This window comes from Cervus canadensis, chromosome 9 (assembly GCF_019320065.1).
Source record: "Cervus canadensis isolate Bull #8, Minnesota chromosome 9, ASM1932006v1, whole genome shotgun sequence".
NCBI classification, from domain to species: domain Eukaryota; kingdom Metazoa; phylum Chordata; class Mammalia; order Artiodactyla; family Cervidae; genus Cervus; species Cervus canadensis.
The window spans coordinates 19,296,097-19,317,229 of record NC_057394.1 but is presented as its reverse complement, the minus strand read 5'-3'; the positions used below and the strand labels follow the sequence as shown (position 1 = coordinate 19,317,229).

Below are 21,133 nucleotides of genomic sequence, written 5' to 3'. Positions count from 1 at the left end.
CTCCGTCCATGGGATTTTCCGGGCAAGAGTACTGGAGTGGGGTGCCAATGCCTTCTCCAAATAAGGTTGCTGGTATGTCTTAATTCCATTTAGAATTTTAATGTAAAAGGTGAAGAACAGACACATGAGCTATTCAGGAAATATTAACTGTGCAACCTATTAATCTCCCCGCCAAGAATTAAAACTTGCCAAAGGTACCTTTTCTAAGAGGATGACATCCAAATACATCGTTAAGAATATTTTCTTTGGGACTTGGGCACAAAGTCACTGATCCTCTAACATAGTTTCTTTCATGGCAGTTAACTGTTTAACTTTACAGTCTATTGGTTTCCCTCCTTTTTTTCTTTTCTAGGTTATACCCAAATTTGATATTGAAAACGGAACTATTTAACATTCCTGTGACCTAAACTTAATTTTCATGATAAATGTGTGCATTTCCTTCAATTACCTTAAAATTAGAATTTCAGAGATTGGTTCAGAGTATTTCCTGCATTTTAGCATCATACCTTCTTATACTCATTTCAATCGAATACAAATGTGTGTTTCTCTTGCTTGAAGAGAGTTCACAAAAAACAAATTTAATAAATGTCATATGCAATATGTTTGCATAAATTTGAAATTCCAGAAGCCATAACTCTGTAAACTTAAGTGCTTTCACCTGCCTCTCAATATTGTTGAAGCTGAATTGGCTTCAACATGAAACTCTTTGTCAATAGTCTAAAGTAATTGTGAGTTCTGGAACTGGTGCCAAAACATTACTCCTTCTGTGCCTTCAAAGAAAGGCTGTGGCTTTTTGTCTATTTATATGTACATAACTTATACCAAGGAAAACAAAATTTTAAAACATTAAAAGTATTAAAAGTAATGATGACAAGGATGATAGAACATCTTGTGTCTTTGAACTAATGTAAGTCATGGAATCCCACGTCCACAAAATCATAATGCAGGCTTCCAGCTAGAGCAGGAAGAGAAAGATGACTAAAGAGATATCCGTACTACACAGAAGACATTGATCCCTTCCAGCCGGGGTTGGCAAACTAAAGCCTGCTGGGTAAACAGGGCTCACTATTCTTGTAAATAATGTTTTATTAGAACACCACACTTGTAGGCAGGTAGGAGATGGATGGTCTGAAAGGAAAGAACCAAATATAGCTTTTTGACATAAAAGAGACCATTTTAAGCATAAGCCATTTTGCCATCTAGGCCTGGCCACAATGTTTGCCCTTGAACAAGCCTCAGCAATAAGGATTCTAAATGAACAAAAGAACAAACTGACTGTTATCAGACAAGTGAAGTAACAATAGCAAAGACAACAAATCAATTGTAAAGACTCTCCATTCTGTTTCAATATTAAAGATTAACCTGAAGCACTTTCTTGAGCTGTTCTGAAGAATCTAAACCCTCTTCTGAAAGCCCTCAATTACTTGATGAGTGCCTAGGAGATGATGATGTTAACCTTTTCTCACTTGTAACTTAAGCTTGGACTAAAGCTAAGTCCAACTAAAGCTTGGACTCTGTCAACCTTTGCTCCAATTCTATGCTGAGTCCCTGGTGGTTCAGCTGGTAAAGAATCCACCTGCAATGTGGGAGACCTGGGTTTGATCCCTAGGTTGGTTGGGAAGATCCCCTGAAGAAGGGAAAGGTTGCCCACTCCAGTATTCTGGCCTGTATAGTCCACGGGGTTGCAAGGAGCCAGACTCGACTGAGCAACTCTCACTTCACTTCTTGCTGAGTTCTCCTATGCACAAGCCCCTTCATGAATATTCATGTACCCTTAGCTTAAAACTTCCCCAATTTTGCTATTCCTCCAGGAGACACTGCTTTGGGAAAGATCCCAAGTGTTCTCCTTACTTGCTACAAGTAATAAATCCTTCCTTCTCCCGACTGATTTTTGGCTTGGCTGTGTTTTCTGTGTAAACACCCACCAAGAGATGATCCCAGTTTTGGGTAGCACACTCACTTATTCATGTATTGTCTATGGCTCCTTTCATGCTATAGAGGCCAGGCTGCGCACCTAGAACAGAGACCATCTTGTCTGCAAAGCCTAAAACATGTGCTATCTGGTCATTGACAGAAAAATGTTGTCAAACCCTGCAGACTTAGTAGGTTTTCCTCAAAATACTGCTGCTGAGTCATGTCCCACTCTCTGAGACCCCACTGAGGCAGGACTGTAGCCTTCCAGGCTCCTCTGTCCATGGGATACTCCAGGCAAGAATATTGGAATTGATTGCCATTTCCTCCCCTAGGGGATCTTCCCGATCCAGGGATCTAACCCATGTCACCTGCATTGCAGATGGATTCTTTACTGACTGAGCTACCAGAGAAGCCCACTTAGTGGGTTTCCTCGAAATAAGGAGGTAAGATTTGGCAATCCTTGAAACTTAGGACTGAAAATCAAATTACTAGCCATCACCACTATTTACCATTGGTAGGAGTGAGAAGTTTGGGTTTGATCTTCAATTTGTCAGAGGATTGCTAGTCTCATAATATTTTGGAGTACTGCATAAACAGTACTGTAACATTCTTCCTTATGAATAAGGGTTGTTATGTACAAATTAAAAATGCATGTTTTAATAAAAATTTAGAGACATATAGTATTGATAAATAGCTAGATAGCAGAGAAGGTAGACATGAAAATATTTGGCATAGCTGATGGCTGAAATGATGGACTGAAAGTGATGTGAGATAGAACCAGTGAACAAGGCAGGTGTCTTACAGAAGAGCAAAGATGACGATGGAGGATTTACAGATAACCCCTCACCTTGTTAGAAGCGGGGACCAATAGTCCACATTTCTGATCCTCTGACGGCAAGAACAGCAGCACATTTTTAGTCAGTCCTTGGGTTCGCACAGAGTCGGACACGACTGAAGTGACTTAGCAGTAGCAGTTGCGAAAGGAGGGGGGCCAGGACCCAACACTGAACAGAATTTTGGACCTCAGGTAGGTGGCATCATGCCAGGGTCATGGCATATGCACAGTCCTTCTAGTCCATCACTTACCTTCAACACTGCTCATTCTACCAATGAAAAATCCTTCCTCTTGATGCTCATGTTATGATATAATTTATAACCTTATTAGGGCTTCCCAGGTGGCACTAGTGGTAAAGAACGAACCTGCCAATGCAGGAGATGTAAGAGATGCGGCTTTGATCTCTGGGTTGGGAAAATCCCCTGGAGGAGGGCATGGCAAACCACTCCAGTATTCTTGCCTGGAGAATCCCATGGACAGAGGAGCCCGGCAGGCTACAGTCCACTGGGTTGTAAAGAGTTGGACACGACTGAAGTGACTTAGCACGCATGCACGAATAACCTTATTATGCTAATTTATGAATCCACCTCTGGACTGTAAACCCTCATCCAGGGTCATCCCAAAGCTAACCATCTCTAAAGCACAGCTGAGGGGACTTCAAACACTATCTAACCACCCGTATGGTGTAGATTAAAATTAATTGACATATGCATACATCCCATTGTTCACACAGAGAATAAAACACACACCAAACCTTAATCTTGTTGAAAAGCAAATAAATCCAGCACATTATCTAGAACATTTTTCATCTGGTCTGAGTCTTTGAACATACCACAAAAACAGGATCATTGGCAGCAGAATGTGGCAAAGCGCTTGTCCCGTTCAGGAAGGAATGAACCAGATTATGAAAACTCATCACTTGAGAGTCCAGGGTCCCATCTGCTTTGTCAAACCCTTCCAGGGCATTCCTGAGAGAAATCAGTATTTCAGCAACCAGAGTCATGAACTGACAAAGAAAGCTCTCTTTTTGTTTCCAGCCTAGGTAATAGTCTTCTAATTTCAGATTGTGTAGGGAAATAGGATGCAGGAGACATAAGAGACGTGGGTTCGATTTCTGGGTCAGGAAGATCCCCTGGAGAAGGAAATAGCAACCCACTCCAGTATTACTTGCCTGTAAAATTCCTTGAACGAGGAGCCTGGCAGGCTACAGTCAAGGGGGTCACAAAGAGGCAGACACAACTGAGCATTCATACACTTTTAAATGCATAAGGAGACACAGTTTCTAGCACTGCCTAGAGAATCCCATGGACAGAGGAGCCTGGTGGACTACAGTCCATGGGGTCACAAAGAGTCGGACACAATTGAGCAACACAAGGGGCTCAGAGTTGAACAGTTACTGCAGGGTTTAGTCATGAAAACCATGAATCTATCCGCCATTCCTTTCTGGATCTTCAAAGAAGCTTGTTAAAATCTTATTTATAGGGACTTTCCTGATGGTCCAGTGGCTAAGACTTTAGGCTCCCAAAGCAGGGGGGCCTGGGTTTGATTCCTGATCATGGAGCTAGATCCCACATGGCGAAACTAAGACCCAGTGCAACCAAGTAAGCAATAAACAAAATTTTAAAAAATCTTATTTATAGCCACAGATAGTGGTTTAGTCACTAAGTCGGGTCTGACTTTTGCAACCCCCACAGACTGTAACCTGCCAGGCTCCTTTGTCCATGGGATTCTCCAGGCAAGAATACTGGAGTGGGCTGCCATTTCCATCTCCAAGGGATCTTCTCAACTCAGGAATCAAACCCTGGTCTCCTGCCGTGAAGGCAGATTCTTTACCAACTGAGCTATAAGGGAAGCCCACAGCCATACATATTTCTCATAATTCTTAAAATCTTTTTAGAGGGAGAAAATTACTGGTTGGCCTTTAAATTTCAAGTATCATAATGTCGTTACTGTGCTGTAATCTGAGTAGCATTTAGTCTGAATGTGCTCATTCATTGAGTCATATCCGACTCTTTGTCACCCCACAGACTATAGTCTACCAAGCTTCTCTGTCCATGGGAATTCCCCAGGCAAGAATACTGGAGTGGGTTGCCATTTCCTTCTCCAGGAGATCTCCCCAACTCAGGGACCAAACCCGAGTCCCTTGTCTCTTGGGTTGGCAGGCAGATTCTTTACTCCTCTAAGATCTCAGAACCAAACATTAAGGTCTATGACTGATCTTTCATTAAGGAAGAAAAGAAGAAAGAACACAAGAAAATATTTTAAAAATACTCTATTTAATAGGTGAGGTACCAGGGTTCTGAATACTGTACTTATATGTGTATAGAAATTGGAAATGCAAAAGGTGGTTTTGAATAGCAGAGTTAGAAGATATATAAGTTCTTAATGATAGCGAGGGACAGGGAAGCCTGGTGTGCTGCAGCCCATGGGGTCGAAAAGAGCCAGACACTACTAAGCAACTAAACACAATTAATGATAGGTAACACTATGCCTTGCTATCCTCTTACAAAGTGCTTCCCTATTACTGAGCTTTGATGTCTCCCAACATCTAGCTTTCCTTCCCATTCATTACAACTACAAGCATGGAAATCTAAAAAGGACTATAAACTACAGATATCAGAGCACCAACCTGAAGCTGAGGGTAGAGTTCCGGAAGAAAGGAGGATTGTCAAACTTCTTGAGAGACAGGCAATTTTGTATGTCTTTTAAAGTTGGCAATTTCTCACTGTTTCTTCCCACTTGATTTCTTTTCAACAAACCTTCATAGGTTCCATTACACAGGGTGACTCGGCGGTTGTAGTCATTCAAACTAAAATGTGTAAGGAGATTAGAAATAATACCTCTTAGTTTATGGATAGTATCATAACTTTGAGCCCAACAAACCAATCAAGGTCATAGTGGTGGTAAAACTTTACTATAGTTACCTTACAAGGGTCAAACGTATGTGGTAAAAGAACTGCTTCCAAAAGCAATTATGGATGAAGGAGTTTTGAAAACACAGATGCATGAAATGTGAATCAACACATAAATAACGAGGAAAATTACCATTCCACTGGAAAGACAGTAAGACGGTTTACTAGGCAAGATGGTGACTCCTATCGTACGTGCATTTGAATCTGGAGTAACTGAAGAGAGACCAGGGTAGACTGTATTAACAGTGAGCTAAGCCAGTTTGATCTGATAAATTCAAGCATCCAGCACACAAGGTCTTCCCTAGTGGTTCAGCTGGTAAAGAATCTGCCTGCAGTGTGGGAGACCTGGGTTTGATCCCTGGGTTGGAAAGATCCCCTGGAGAAGGGAAAGGCTACCCACTGCAGTATTGTGGCCTGGAGAATTCCATGGTCTGTATAGTCCTTGGGGTCGCAAAGAGTCGGACACGACTGTGCGACTTTCACTAAGCCAGTTTTGCAGAAGTGAAGCTAGGAAAGCATTCCAGGCAAACTGAAGACATGGAAGAGGTCAGAGTCCAAACAGATGATACTACTGGAGGAGAGGAATTAGGAGAAATGCCGTGTTAGAAAATGTTCTAAGGTCGGGATGGTTACTTGGTAAACATGGAGGCTGAGAAGGTGGGCCCCAACCTTTCTGGCACCAGGGACTGACTTCGGGGAAGGCAATGTTTCCACAGACTGGCGTGGGGGGTGGGGGTGGTGGGATGGTTTCAGAATGATTCAAGTGCATTATACTTATTATGCACTTTTTTTCTGTTATTATTACATCGACTCCACCTTAGATCACCGGCATTAGATCCCAGAGGCTGGGGACCCCTGCCCGTAAGATTATATCCCACGTGCCTGTTGCGGCCTGGAATTCCACCATCAGAGCAGTATTTCATTTGGTAGACATAAATTTTTAAAGACATTTCTGTGTGGATTTTAATCGGTGAGGGAATCATACTGGGTGTGTGAGAATAGAATCAGAGCACACAGGAAGATGAAATAGCCTGGTGCCTAAGAACTAGGCAGAAACAGCCTCCAAAAGCTGCCTTTCCCAGAGCGTTCCAGTGAGACGGCCTGTGAAATTAAGGGTGTCAGGGTCAGGTAAGTTTAAGCCCCTCTTGAAAAATAAGAATACAGTTACTTAAAGGCTCTGAAACATTCTAAAACTTCTAAAGGATTTTTAAGCTCAGCATTCTCTAAATGTATCTGATCAGAGAAATCTCTTTTCACATACCAGCGACTAATAGCCCAGGACATATGAGAAATGGAGCCTTCTGGAATGACTCAGTCACATACACAGCACTTACTACATCCCCATGGGCACTCTCTGGAGGGCTGTAGGAAAAGCTCAGGATGGAGAAGATGGGGTCCCTGTGAGCTGGATTCCCGAAAACACGCGCATGCCCAGCCTGGGGTGTGGACGGCAATGCTCTGTGCCATGGAGCAGTCCAAAGGCACAGGACAAGGGCGTTAGTACAGCAGGGTTCAACACCGGAGGGTTGTGGAGGAAACAAACAAATGCAGAGAGACAGAAGATCTGCTTGGGGAATCTGTTCCTGAGATGTGTGCTCGGAAAAAGACATATTCAAGGAATCACTGAGGACAGAATTCTTCATGAGCTACCGGCTGCTTGTGTGTACTTTAGTATTTTATTTTTTTTAATAACCAACATATGTTGGTATAACTTATGGTAGGAAAAAAAGTTCCCACACCAGCTGCACATGACCCAGTTTTAGTACTTTAAAGATCTATCTCCCCACTGCATATCCTGTTCCCCTCTACTCCCCAGAAACCTGTGGTCCAGCCATACCAGACAACTTCTAGAGGCTTTTCTAGCTTTATAAGATAATGTTGCCCCCACCAAGGACACACCACCCTCCCTCACCTCTGGTTGAAAGGTTTGTGCCTCCTTGAAGTGTCAGGATAATCATCTCCACCTCCTAAAGACTTTCCCTGCTTCTCTTCTTGGCTTTGCACACACACCTATTAAAATAACTTCTCACGTTGTACTGTAATTTGTTTACCGGGCATCTACCTTTGTAAGTATAAGACGATATTCCAAAGGAAGGCTGTATTTTATTCATCCATGTATTCCCAGCACTATTAAACTGCTTAGAATATGATCAGAGCTTAAGACATGTTGGCTGAATACAGAAAATACTTCTCATTTTAAAACAGTGGATCTCAAAGTGATGGCCAAGCATACTCAGTTTATAAGTGTGATTTCCATACCTCTATTTTTTTTTTTTACTAAAGGACTCAGGATTTTTAAAAATCCTACTTCCTACAGGAAAATAACTTTCAGAAACATATAAATAGAATTCAACATGCATTAGAAACAGAATTATAAAGTGACTGTCCATCTCTCAGACATGAGGAAACACGGTCTCTTGAATTTCCACAGCAGGTACCCATGTCATTACCTATCACAGACAATCTCCCAGCTGGAGAATCGGGAGTTCTGACTAATCAGAGTCGGATCGTCTTGCCTTGCTGCCCCGAGCAGCTGGTCTGTGCACACGTCACACTCGTTCCTGCCTGTGGCAAAATTCCAGTAGGGCAAAGCGAAGGACTCGTTGCCAGTAAGGCGCTAAAAGCAAAGGGCATGACCAGACATTCAATTCATGTCATCAGAAACAATAAGAAAATGCAGGAAGCAAAGACTTATACGGGTCTTGCCCAAATACATAGCAAAATTAAAAGAAACTTTCAACCAACCTGGAGATCCCTTTCCAGCCATAACAAGTGGTACCGGTGCCAGGTAACAAAGGCAGGTCCTTGGTGTGAGAAATCTATAGCCTTGTATGGGCGCCCTGGTCCTAAAACAATTGGGAAACATGTTAGAAGTCACAGAAGAGAATTTTTTAATGTGAACCTTACCTGGGATGCGCTGGAGAGGTCTCTGATGTTTTAGTCAAAAACAACTGGATTTTTTTAATTAATTAATTTTTATTGAAGCAATAGCTGATTCATAATGTTTCAGGGAAAGCAAAGTGATTCAGTTTGCTGAATGCATGTGTGTGTGTGTGTGTGTGTGTGTGTGTGTGCGCGCGTGCGCACATGTGCACACGCATGCACACGTTCAGTTGTATTCAACTCTTTGGGACCCCATGGACTGCAGCCCCCCAGGCTCCTCTGTCCATGGGATTCTCCAGGCAAGCAGACTGGAGTGGGTTACCATTTCCTTCTCCAGGGGATCTTCCTGACTCAGGGAATGCATCTACGTCTCTCACACTGGCAGATTCTTTACCACTGCACCACCTGGGAAGCACATATATATATATATATATATATATATATATATATTTCTTCTTTCTCATTGTGGTTTATTACAAGATATTGAATATAGTTCCCTGGGCTATACAATAGGGTCTTATTGTTTATCTATTAATAGTTTATATACAGCAGTGTGTGTGGTGTTAATTCCAAATTCCTAATTTATCTCCCCATCCACCTTTCCTCTTTGGCAACCATAAGGGAAAACAGCTGTTTTTGTCATTTATTCCTCTGAAAACAACAACCACAACAAAACAATCTCAGAGGCAAATAGCACTTTCAGGATAAATTCTCCTTCATCTCTCAAAAGTCTGATGGTCAGCAGAGATCCAGAGAAACTCAGGTCATCTTAAGAGCTCCTGTTAATTTATAACAGTGTTATAAATTATATTATATTATTATTTATGTTATAAAGTTAATTTAATTTTTAAGCAGTGCTTCAGGAAGATAAAATAAGAGTATCCCAAAGAACAGATCATTAAGATCTAAATGAAATATATTTTAAAAGACTTTTTCTAACCCATTCCTTACAAATGCCTGCATTTGTAAGGAGCAATTAATGTAGAACAAAGCAACTTCAACTACACTTAGTCTGAATTCAGCATTTGGAACCAAAAGGAACTTTCACGGGTTTTGCCTCAGCCATCAATCAGTTACAACTATTAGCTGACAAGCATGGTTGCCGAGACCAGAAGAGAGGAAAAATACATTCCAACCAATTTGGCTGGCCTCTGGAACTGCCAATTTTAGTGAAAAGCTTTGGGCGATTTAATGACCTCCTTACTGCCTTTCCAATCCTTCTTCTCCGTCTCATAACAGCTTTTGATGGTTATGTAGAAACTTGAGCTAACTTTAGTTCTTTTTCAAAGTCCCCATAATAACTTCAGAGAGATGAACAGACATGAATATAAATTTAATTCCTAGATGCGACCAGAAACTATAGTTTTCTTTTCCTCTTGAGAGATTACCCTCTCATAAAGCAAAAATTCTTCAGAGTGATGACAGGAAAACTATAAAGGTTTATAGCCAGAAGAGCCTCCGTACCTATCGATACAGAAAGACAGATGCTTACCTGTGAGGCAAGTTTTAAAAAGACCCACACTGAGGGGAAAAGCTGCTGTCGCTGCTGTTGGCTAGGCAACCCTTTGTAAATGTTTTAATGCAGAACAAAGTTTAAAGTTCTCAAAACAAAATGAGGAGGGGGAATGAGCGATAAACACAAGGGCTGTACTGTGCTCAGTCGCAGCTGACTCTTTGTGACGCTATGGACTAACCCACCAGGCTCCTCTGTCCATGGGATTCTCCAGGCAAGAATACTGGAGTGGGTTGCCATCCTCTCCCCAGGGGAGCTTCCCAACCCAGGGATGGAACCCAAGTCTCCTGCATTGCAGGCAGATTCTTTACTGCTGAGCCACCAGGGAAGCCCAAACACAAGGATAGATTCCAAACGAGAATCTTACTATTCAAAGTGAGCGCTGTGTCTTCACTCACCCTAACTCCAACGAGGAGCCTCAAAAGTGAGGATAATTGCAAATAGAGCACGATTTCAGAACACCTGAGTCTCCTGCAGCTCCTGCATTAGCAGGCAGATTCTTTACCACCGAACCACCCAGGACGCCCCTAAGATACCTTAAGGTAAAGGGGGAGAAGCTCACCTAATAATGTATCTCTGACGGAATAATAGTGGAGCCACACAAAGAAATCATAAATGCTGCAGTTGGCGATCTGTGGTTGGGTCCCATTGGGCCCCAGGAGTCCCAGCCAGTGTTGCGTGGTGATCACGTAGTCGGGGTGCGGAGTGTACTTTGCGAGGTCTAAGGCACCCAAGAATTGCTCCCTCTCTTGAGGGGTCAAGGAATGGACATCTTGCCGGACAACCAATGGTTTCTTCTGATCGCATTTGGGGCCGGTCCAGCCAAACCTGCAGTCTCCACAGTTATAGCCGGCGAAGTTTCCTAGTGCATTTGAGAAATTAAGGGAAAGATGGAAGAAGAAGTAAGCTTACGTAGCTTGGAAGAAATTTCTGGAGTAGAACGGAAGAGAAGGTCAGTTGCCTTTCCTTGCGCTCTGCTTGAAATGTTTGTCTCTCCAACGGGACTGAACACCAGAGAGTTTCTAGAAATATTCCCAGCAAATAAACAGGACATGAAACAAATTCCATGGTGTTATGAGCTGAATTGAATCCCCACCAAATTCATATGCTGAAGTCCTAACCCCTAGCACTTGGGGGGCTATTTTTGGAGATACGGTCTTTTAAAAAAGTAAGTTAAAATGAAGGTACTGTGGTGGGGCAGGGAGGGGGTGTGTGGTTAATCCAACATGACTGGTGTCCACTTAAGAAAAGGAAATTTGGACTCAGAGAGGGGTGTCAGGACACAACAAGCCAACAAGAGATACCTCAAGACACACACCCTGCTGACACCTTGATCTGGAAGGTCAGGCCTTCAGAATTGCGAGAGAATGAGTTTCTGTGTGCCACCCAGTCTGTGGTCCTTTGTCATGGAAGTCTTGGGAGACTAAGACAAGTGCTGCCATCTGTTCCACTCATGGATCATGTCAGATGTCCCTTCCTGAAGCAGAGCTGCAGCCTCAAATGTCATCCCTGCTTGGTCCCTCTCCCCTGAAGCACATGCAGAAGGTTATTGATTTACAGAAGGAAGAGAATATATACCAAGCTAAAGGGGGAACCAAAATAAATAAACTGATTTCCAGGAATTTAGGTGAATCCAACTTTTAAAAAGCTGGTTTATGTTACAAAGGAGACAGAGTTAAGACAAAATCAATGGAGGCTGGCAGGTCATAAAGGTGAATTAGTGGCCCTAGTGTCAGAAAGTGCAAATCACTGCAGGGTTGCCCATCTCTGCACAAACTGCTCATCCATTTTATCATCCCAGGGACCGAGTACTAGTCATACCAAGCTCCAGGCCTCTTTCTGTTTAGCATCTAAAACTGAAATTATTTTAGGTTGACTTTTCCCTGTTTAGCCTTGATTATTGCATTTGGGCTTCCCTGATGGCTCAGACCGTAAAGAATCTGCCTGCAATGCCGGAGACCACAGTTCAATCCCTGGGTCAGGAAGATCCCCTAGAGAAGTGGGATCCTGGATCCCACTCCAGAATTCTTGCCTGGAGAATCCCCATGGACAGAGGAGCCTGGTGGGCTACAGTCCATGGGGCCACAAAGAGTCAGACATGACTAAATGACTACACTTTGACTTTGACTTTCATTGCATTTGGTTTGACCAGCACCTCATTCCTTAGGTAGTGATAAGTTAGAGAGTAAACACTTAAATATTGTTTGTGTGTTGAAACAAAAGAGGGCAATAACTTATCTCCTGGGGGTTGTCTGAAACATTTAACATGTCAACTTCCTGCCTTCTCCTCCTCCTCTTCCTCCCAGATCTTTTTACTTGCTCTTCCTTCTATTTTGAACACTTTTCCCTCACAGTCTTCCTACCTTCCTCTTCACTTGGTTTGCCTATTCCTCCTTTAAGCTGCACAGTGGACTCTCTACAAGGTCATCCCTGATCCCACACATCAGGGTCAGATGACCCCCAAGCTGTGCTCCCACGACACCTCCTATTTCTTTTTTCATTGAATTAATTGTGGCAATTTTAGACATCTACTGGCTCAGCTACAGACACCTGGAAGGCAATTATCCTGCTGCCTAGGCCTATGCTGGGCCTTGGACGAATGAATCTTCATTTAATGAATGAAAGGAGCAAAAAGCCAAATCATCACAATGGATGCTTTAAATATCTTACAATTTTATTTGCCATTTATACATCAGTAAAGTTGAAATTTAAAATTTTTAAATTAAAAAAAGGATATAAAAAGCATGTAGCAGATGGATTCAATAATTCTCAATTTCTTCTTTCTTTCTCTCCCTGTCCTTGTGAATCAGAAGGAAAAGCAGGCTCTGCAAGTAATTTTGATAAACTGCAAGTACCAAAATAGATGTAAGTAAAACATACTATGACCATGGTAAGGAGAAGGTTAGGGACTTCCCTGGTGGCGCAGAACCCTCCTTGCAATGCAGGGGACACAGGTCCAATCCCTATTTGGGGAACTAGGATCCCACATGCTGAGGAGCAGCTAAGCCCATGTAGCATGACTAGAGAGTCCGTACTGCCACAAAGAAAGATCCCACAGGACACAGCGAAGAGTCACAACTAAGACCCAACACAGCTAAATAAATAAATAAAAATATATAAAAGAGGGTTATTTGGATCTCTAAAGGAAAAGAAAATTTTCCAACATCATGAAAACAAAATGAGCATGTGTCCTATATAAAGAAAATACAGTCTGCTATTTTTGTATGGTTAAAAGAAATGTCCTTAAAAATATCATAAGTAGGAAGAATTTGAGAGGGGGGGTAGTCCTATGTTCTTTGTAATATACCAAATATCGTACCTATCCTTGTGTGCATGCGTGCTAAGTTACTTCAGTCGTGTCCGACTCTTTGCGACTCTGTGGACCGTAGCCCACCAGCCTCCTCTGTCCATGGGATTCTTCAGGCAAGAATACTGGAGAGGGTTGCCATGCCCTCCTCCTGGGGATCTTCCCATCCCAGGGATAGAACCCACAGTTCTTATGTCTTCTACATTGGCAGGCAGGTTCTTTACCACTGGCGCCACCTGGGAAGCCGCTTACCTACCCTTACTTAGCTTTATTTGCATTTTCCTGTTTCAACACCAAATGAAAACTTAAGTTTGAAATAATAGTTAAAAGGAAAAATTCTACTAGTCCTAAGACTGAAAATCAAGTTTTTGAACAGTTTACATTAAACATTAAAATTTATGTTGATCACTCAGGTGAAGCTATTAAATATAAATTATTTAATCAACACTTATTCAACGGCTACTATAGTATCAGATGTTATGCAAGGTACTTCGGTCTTCATGGAGCTTGGAGTCTATCTATTTTCCCTTGGGGTGCCTACTATAATTGAATCATATCTATTTTTAAAACATCTTGATTGAAATACATCCCTCCACTTTCATAGTTTCTAATGGAACAGAGTGGACTTCCCAGGTAGTGCCAGTGGTAAAAAACCTGTCTGCCAATGCAGGAGACATAAGAGACACAGGTTCCTTCCCTGGGTCGGGAAGATTCCCTGGAGGAGGGCATGACAACCCACTCCAGTATTCTTGCCTGGAGAATCCCCATGGACAGAGGAGCCTGGAAGACTATAGTCCATGGGGTTGCAAAGAGTTGGACGTGACTGAAGCGACTCAGCAGCAGCATAGGAGCAGAGTATTTCTTGAGAAGTGACTGAACAAAATGCACGTGAAGAACACTAAATACCCAAACTTCCAGCTGTTTCCCCAAGGCCAGATGATCAGAGGTGAATATGCAGTCTACAACAGGAGAGCAATTGCTTCCTTCTAAATGCTAAGAAATAGCATGCACACATTTTGAAATAATAAATTCAGTACATTTCTAGATTTAAAGGAATAAAATTTGTCTTTGAATTTTGGTGTCTCATTATTAAAATTGAGTAATTCATAACCTAGGCACTGAGTTTTAAGATCTCTGCATTTTCTCTACCAATATTCTTTTTGGTTGCTAGAAACTAAATTACCAATAACTATCTCCCTCATTCATTTACTCAACAAATAATTTATTAGTACCTATTAGCTAAAGAAAGGTCAAAATTAAACATGTCCTTCTCTGCGCACCCACATATTTATGTACATTCATACAACTGCCACACTTGATTACTGTGGACTTGACTTCTCAAAACCTGTCCTATTGGAATAAAGTGTTCTTACAGGAAGCAATCATGGTAACATAGAGCAGTACTGGTACATAGTAAGTTCTATATGAAGCGTTACCAGTACTAGTTTTACAAGTTACCACTGATCAAATCTCATAGTCTTTAAGTATTTGTTTTCATACCTGTCTTACTCAACCAGCACATTTGGACATATCAAAAATCATGTTGGGGTTTTCCCCTTAGTATCTGAAGGACCTAACATAATTGGTGCTAAATAAACACTGGTTAGGTGGTTGATGAAGGAGTCATGAATAACTGAATAAAAGGCATTAAGTGCTAGAGGATATAAATATAAATCAGGCTCGGTGCCTTCATCTAGTGGTATGAGGAACATGAGTGCGATGAAACATCAACACCAGCCTAACCATGGGAAAAGTGAAAACAAGAAGTAACTGAGCACCATGGATGACAGAAGATGAAATGATTCATTCTGACAGAAGATCAAAGATGGTTCACAACTGTGTTGAACAAAGCCATCTCTTCTCACAAAGCCAAAGTTGTCCCTGAAAAGCAATGCAGAAATGCTAATAAGAAAGCGTTTGTGTGGATTTGAGCTCACCTATTACCTAGAAATGTATTTGACTTTAAAAAAAATCCCTTTTCCAGCATGTCTCAGAGAAAACATATCCCACAGCTCTGCAGTCAGCTCCCTTTCATATTTGTGCTTCTAAACCTGGTCTAAAGAATTTGTTAAAATACTGAAGACAACTGAAAAATGCAGTAACATAAAAGCTTACCAAACAAAATGTTTATTTCTTTAATTTAGATTTCCTAGCAGTCCCTTATATTAATTTAATGAATTGAGTTTTTCCATTAATCCACCAATAGCAACAGTTTTAAAAAAAAAAAAGGAGACCCTTTAGGAAGGATTGCATTATCTCACTGGGGAATGGAGAGAGAAAAAGTAAAAGGTCCCTAGATATCAGTCTATCTGTTACTTAGTATGTCCTTGAGCAAAAACGAAATTTAAAAAGACAAAGTCTTATACCTACTTAGGACTAGGATAAAAATGGAAAAAGAATGAGAACAACGAAACAATGCACGTTCCTACATGAACCACATCAGCTCAACCTCCAAAGGCTATTAGACTAAATAAGTTTAAAGACCACCGATTAGTGAATTTACAAGGAGCTCTAAATAGCCTATTCCTTTTAATTAGAGATTCTATTATATTAATAACAATACTTTACACTCACATGAGGCCTTTCATCTACAAAGCTCAAAAGGATTTTACAAGTGTGGTTTCATCATTATCCCCATTTTAGAGATTGGAAGATGGAGGCATTAGTTGTATGACAAGAAATTCTCAGACAATTGTTCAAAAACCATTTGGTGCACATGTTTTTCAAAAGTCCAAAAACACAGCTGCAACTGGTCTTTTCTCAGGAATGCCAATTGGCAGGTAAGATTTGGAAGGTGACTCTCTGATGCCAAGATCTCCTGAAATTAAGCTCTTCTTGAAAATTAAGTTCAATAATTTTTCAGTTTGAAATTATCCCCACAGAGAATACAAAAGTTCTGTCTAGAAAATTTGAGTACATAATTTAGGTTTTTTTTTTTCCCATCAGAGTTTGTATTTATTTATTTTTATTGAGCTAAAATCCTTTACCAACTTCAAGATCATGGAGACTACGGGTGGTTCTTTTTATTTTTATTTTATTGTGCTAAGAATACTTTACATGAGATCTACCCTCTTAACACACATTTAATTGTTTAAAACATTACTGTTGACTCTAGATACAACATTGTACAGATCATATTTGTCTTGATTAACTGAAACTTTATGGCTCTGATTACTAAATCTTTATTTCCCCTCCCTCCCAGCTCCTGGTAACTACCATTTTGTTCTTTGATTATATGAATTCGACTATCTCAGATGCCTCACGTACATAGAATTATCCAGTATTTGTCTTTCTGTGGCTGACTTATCTTCTTAGCACAATGTCCTCAAGGTTCATTCATGTTGCTGCATACTGCCGAATTTCCTTCTTTTCTAGGGCTGAATAGCATTAAATTGCAAATACATACCATCTGACTAGGATGCAAAGAAATTGGAACCCTTGCACACTACTGATGGAAATGCAAAATGGTGCAGCTGCTGTGGAAAATAGTATGAAGGTTCTTCAAAAAATTAAAAATAAAACTACCATACAAGCCAGCAATCCAATTTCTGAGTATTTATCCAAAAGAACATTAATCAGGATCTCACAAAGATACTGAGATTCCCATGTTCATTTCAGCATTATCCCCAATGACCAAGATGAAGAAACAATCTCAATGTCCATTAACAGATGAATGGTGTGTTTATATTTCCACGGAATTAACAAAGTTCTGAGGTCATCAACAGCCTTGTTGCTATCTACATTTCATTAATAAATTTGGGGTGACACTAGAAGAATCTACTTGCCAAAGAATTTTGAGGTTACGGCGGGGGCGGGGGTACTTTGGGCACTGAAGATCAGGTTTAACTTCTGAAGACTGCATCCTACATCATGAAGAAATTAGCCTAAGAAAGCAAGCAATTCACTCTCTAGGGAGAATAAATTGAAAAACATGTGTCTTGCTTTGGGGCATATGACACATCACAGTGATTATTGGACATACTAAATACCTGTCCAGTCCAATCACTAAGGACTTAGTCTGGTGTCCTGAGGCTCAAAGAAAAAGACCATCTAACCAACATAAGTGGAGTCAATCCAAAGCTGGGATGGAAAGAGCTATGGTCCTGAATGAGTCCAGACAGATCAAATCCCAGAGGAGGGAGACAAGGGGTTCTAAGAGGCAGTCCTGGCCTTGACAATGGCTGGAGATGGAGACCATACACCCTGCTTCCTTTGATTGGTTTACAGATACGTGATGTCCTTCTGAACTTACAGGTCAGGCCCTGTTTCTGGCCCACTGCCTTCTTAGGTATGTTTACCACTGTGCCACCTGGGAAACTCAGATGGCACAGTGGTAAAGAATCCACCTGGCAATGCAGGAGACACAGGAAACACGGGTTCAATACCTGGGTCAAGAAGATCCCCTGAAGTAGGACAACCCACTCCAGTATTCTTGCCTGGAAAATTCCATGGACAGAGGAGCCTGGTGGCTCCTACAGTCCATGGGGGTAGCAAACAGTTGGACACAAATGAGTGATTGAGCACACACATCCTCCTGAGAACATTTTGAGAGTAGGTCACTGTGACCCGAAGTTATTGCCACTTCTAGAGGGAATATTTATAAGTACTCTCTTAGGACAGGGAGACTGTAACTATCTCTTCTATTCTGCCACCCCTGATTCCTTCCATTTCACTTAAAAAAAAAAAAAAAAAAACTTCCTAGTCAGGTCAGAAAGATAGAGTAGATGGTGATATGCGTGTATGTGCTCAGTTGCTCAGTTCTGTCCAACCCTTCGGGAACCCCATGGTCTGTAGCCTACCAGGCTCCTCTGTTTACGGTTTTTCCAGGCAAGAATATGGGAGTGGGTTGCCATTTCCTTCTCCAGGGGATCTTCCTGACCCAGGGATTGAACCTGCGCCTCCTGCATTGGCAGGTGGATTCTTCACCACTGCACCACCTGGGAGCCCAGGTACGGGTAGCCACAAGGAGAGTTAACAGTTATACCTGAGCTCCTAATGTCTTCTGCTTCCAGGATCCCATAAAATGGAGATTCCCAAAGTTTCTAACTTGTGGCACTCTATCATTGACTGACCTGGAAATAAGCTTTCCAGAAGAATTTTTGAGTCACCAACAAAGAAGTCACTGTGTAGTGTGGTTTCCAGTCCCACAAGTAATACGAAATCTGCTGCATCTCATTAGATTAAAAAACCATGAGAATCTATGAGATGTCTACAGAAGCAAGTGGTCAATTAGATTAGAAAAAAATGAATAGTATACATTCAACATGTTATTACAAACATTTTGTCACAATTAATACCCCCAAGACAAAACTAACAAATCCTTTGAATTATAGAATTAACAATATGACTACAAAGGAATGATTATAAAGCCAGAGTTTTTCCTTTTCCACTATGGTTACTTATACAATATTGACTATAGTTCCCTGTGCTATACAAAGGGCCTTGTTTATCCATTCTATATAAAATAGCTTCAGAATTTTCAGTTAGAAAAGAAACCTGATCTCATTCTTACATCAACATCACAGCCCTTTGTACATTCTCTTAGTTTACCTTTTTAATGTCCTTACATAGCTCATTATCTATATTCTCCTATGTTCTAGCATCATATAAGAACATCAATAAAAACATAATTAAAAAGGAAAACCTCTTAGGCAGCTGGACACTGTAAAACAGTTTCCAAGGGCTTAGCTAAAGTTGCTGCTTATGTTTTTGTGTGTGTGCTTCACATGCCCTGCCAGCCTTTGAGTGTTTATCACTGCTGTGCATGTTTGCTGAACACTGGAGAGGAGCCCCGCTAAAGAGGATTTGAGAAGGCTCAGAAGAGCGGAAGAAGTAAGAAGTGCACAGAGATTTCAAAAAAAAACAGGTAATAAGAGAGACCAAGGTCTGAAAGAGGGATACTGTATAAATTCTGAAATGCTCACATCACACCCAGAGAGGAGTGAAAAAAGCCATTGTTATCTAAAAACTACCCTCCGTTCTTCAGCTCTGTCTTTCCATCTCTCCAAGGATGGCAAAGTTACAAGCCAGTCATAACCTTCACGAGCAAGATATATCCTGCTTGAGACCTGTTCAGATCGTTAGCAATGCTGAGACTCGAACTACAGAACACCTACCCCCGGACGTCTGTCTAACCGATGCCAAGAATCACCCACCCTCCCTCTTCAACAAGTGCAAACCCATCCCAGAAGGAGAGGGCACCGAATCCATCTTGAAAGGACTTGCTCTGAGTTTCAAAGCTGACTCTGGGACTCTTTAGCTTCCCTCGCCAACAGACAAGCCCATGGTGTGCTGGCACGCGTTTATAGAATCAAGCGTGGCCCATGGAGTATTTCTTTAGTTCTCATAACTAGATCTACTAACGGGTGTGCAGAATATACCCAGACATCAGCCTTACTCAATGCCAATGGACAGACTTGGTTTGCCTTTCAAAGCCTAGGCTGAGCATCTCTGCCTTGGAAGGGGTTCCTCCATCAGCGGGCCAGCCCCACCCAGCTGGGCGCATGCGCACATCCGCCTGCCGCCCTCACCTGTGCACCTGCAGGTCCGGTCGAAGAACTTCCGGGGCCATCGCTCTCGGTCGTCCAGGTTGCGCAGGACGTAAGGACCGCTCCAGGGCCTGGTGTCGGTCTCCACCTCCGCGCACTGGCCCCGGCCCTCCCGGGAGCCGCAGACGTTGGCGGGGTCGGCGCCCAGCAGTGGGCAGCACTCCTTGGCCCGCAGGCTGCCCACCGTCATGCAGACCCGGGGGAACTGCGCCCGGGCCCCTGGCGGGAGCGCACAGCCCAGGCAGCCGAGCAGAAGCCCCCACCCAAGGGGGCTCATGGCTTTAGAACCGGAAGAACTCTCTCTCTCTCTCTCTCGTCTTTCACTCCTTGCTTCTCTCCAGCTTTCTCCTGGTCTTCCACTCTTGGGCTCTTGAGCATTCACCCGCTTTTTGCCTTGGGAGAAATTTACGTTTTAGGGAGTATATCTTGGATCTGCCTTCTATTCCTCTCCTCTTGAAAAAAAGACCCACAAAAATTACAGAACCCACATATGTGTGCTCGTGTGTACATGCACACACACAGACGACTTTATGTGATGCAAACCGCTAAAACAAATTTCATTCCACCAGAAGCGCCTCTAACAGCCAGATTTAATGAGGGGAGCGCTTCTCACCGCCTTCCCTGGTTAAAACAGGCTTTGTCTAATTGAGTTAATTGACGGAGCGCTCCAGTCATGCTACTTATTATACTGGTATTTCTGAACCCCCTCCTTCCCTCCTTAGCCCATGACTTTAATTGCCTTGAACTCAGTTCAAAAGCCAAATGCCGTGTTGCCTTTATTCTGTCTGGCTTGCCAAATCACGGGGCCTGGTGGGGTTTGTGTAAGGGCTGGGAGAAGCCGTCATTAGCGGGATTAGTATTAGACAAATCCCCATCGTTAGCACATGACCCAGAGTGCACAATGAAGTAGATAGAATGTCTGGCTTTGTTTCAAGAGGGCAAAACCATCTTCATTATCTGGGCTCATGTGCTCTGGCCAAGCCTGTGACCTCAGACTTCCCAGGGAGTCAATAGATGCAGTGAGCTTGTCGTCAAAAGCCCTTCAGAGATCAACCCCACTGCTAACAGCCGTTCACTCCTGACTGCTCCCTGACGTGCTTCCAAAGACCACTACAGGCTGTCACACAACTTCACAAATAAAGAAACACTTATTGAGGGCTGACGTACAAGGAATTGCTTTGTTCCACGACTCACAATGAGGATCCTCTTCCCTCCAAACAA

The 21,133-nt window shown here is 42.2% G+C and overlaps 1 protein-coding gene across 1 annotated transcript in view; it reads right to left on the bottom strand.

Annotated features, from left to right (window-relative positions):
* Nucleotides 1-20,537, bottom strand: part of DCT (dopachrome tautomerase) — a 33,210-nt gene extending 12,673 nt beyond the window's left edge. Inside the window, exons 1-6 of the mRNA XM_043477965.1 lie at nt 19,895-20,537; nt 10,620-10,919; nt 8,407-8,507; nt 8,112-8,278; nt 5,379-5,558; nt 3,582-3,717 (exon numbers count right to left, since the gene is read on the bottom strand). Of these exons, the coding sequence (XP_043333900.1) occupies nt 3,582-3,717; nt 5,379-5,558; nt 8,112-8,278; nt 8,407-8,507; nt 10,620-10,919; nt 19,895-20,189 (1,179 nt within the window). The 5' untranslated portion in view covers nt 20,190-20,537. The remainder of the gene's footprint in view (nt 1-3,581; nt 3,718-5,378; nt 5,559-8,111; nt 8,279-8,406; nt 8,508-10,619; nt 10,920-19,894) is intronic.
* Between the last annotated feature and the right edge of the window lie 596 nt (nt 20,538-21,133).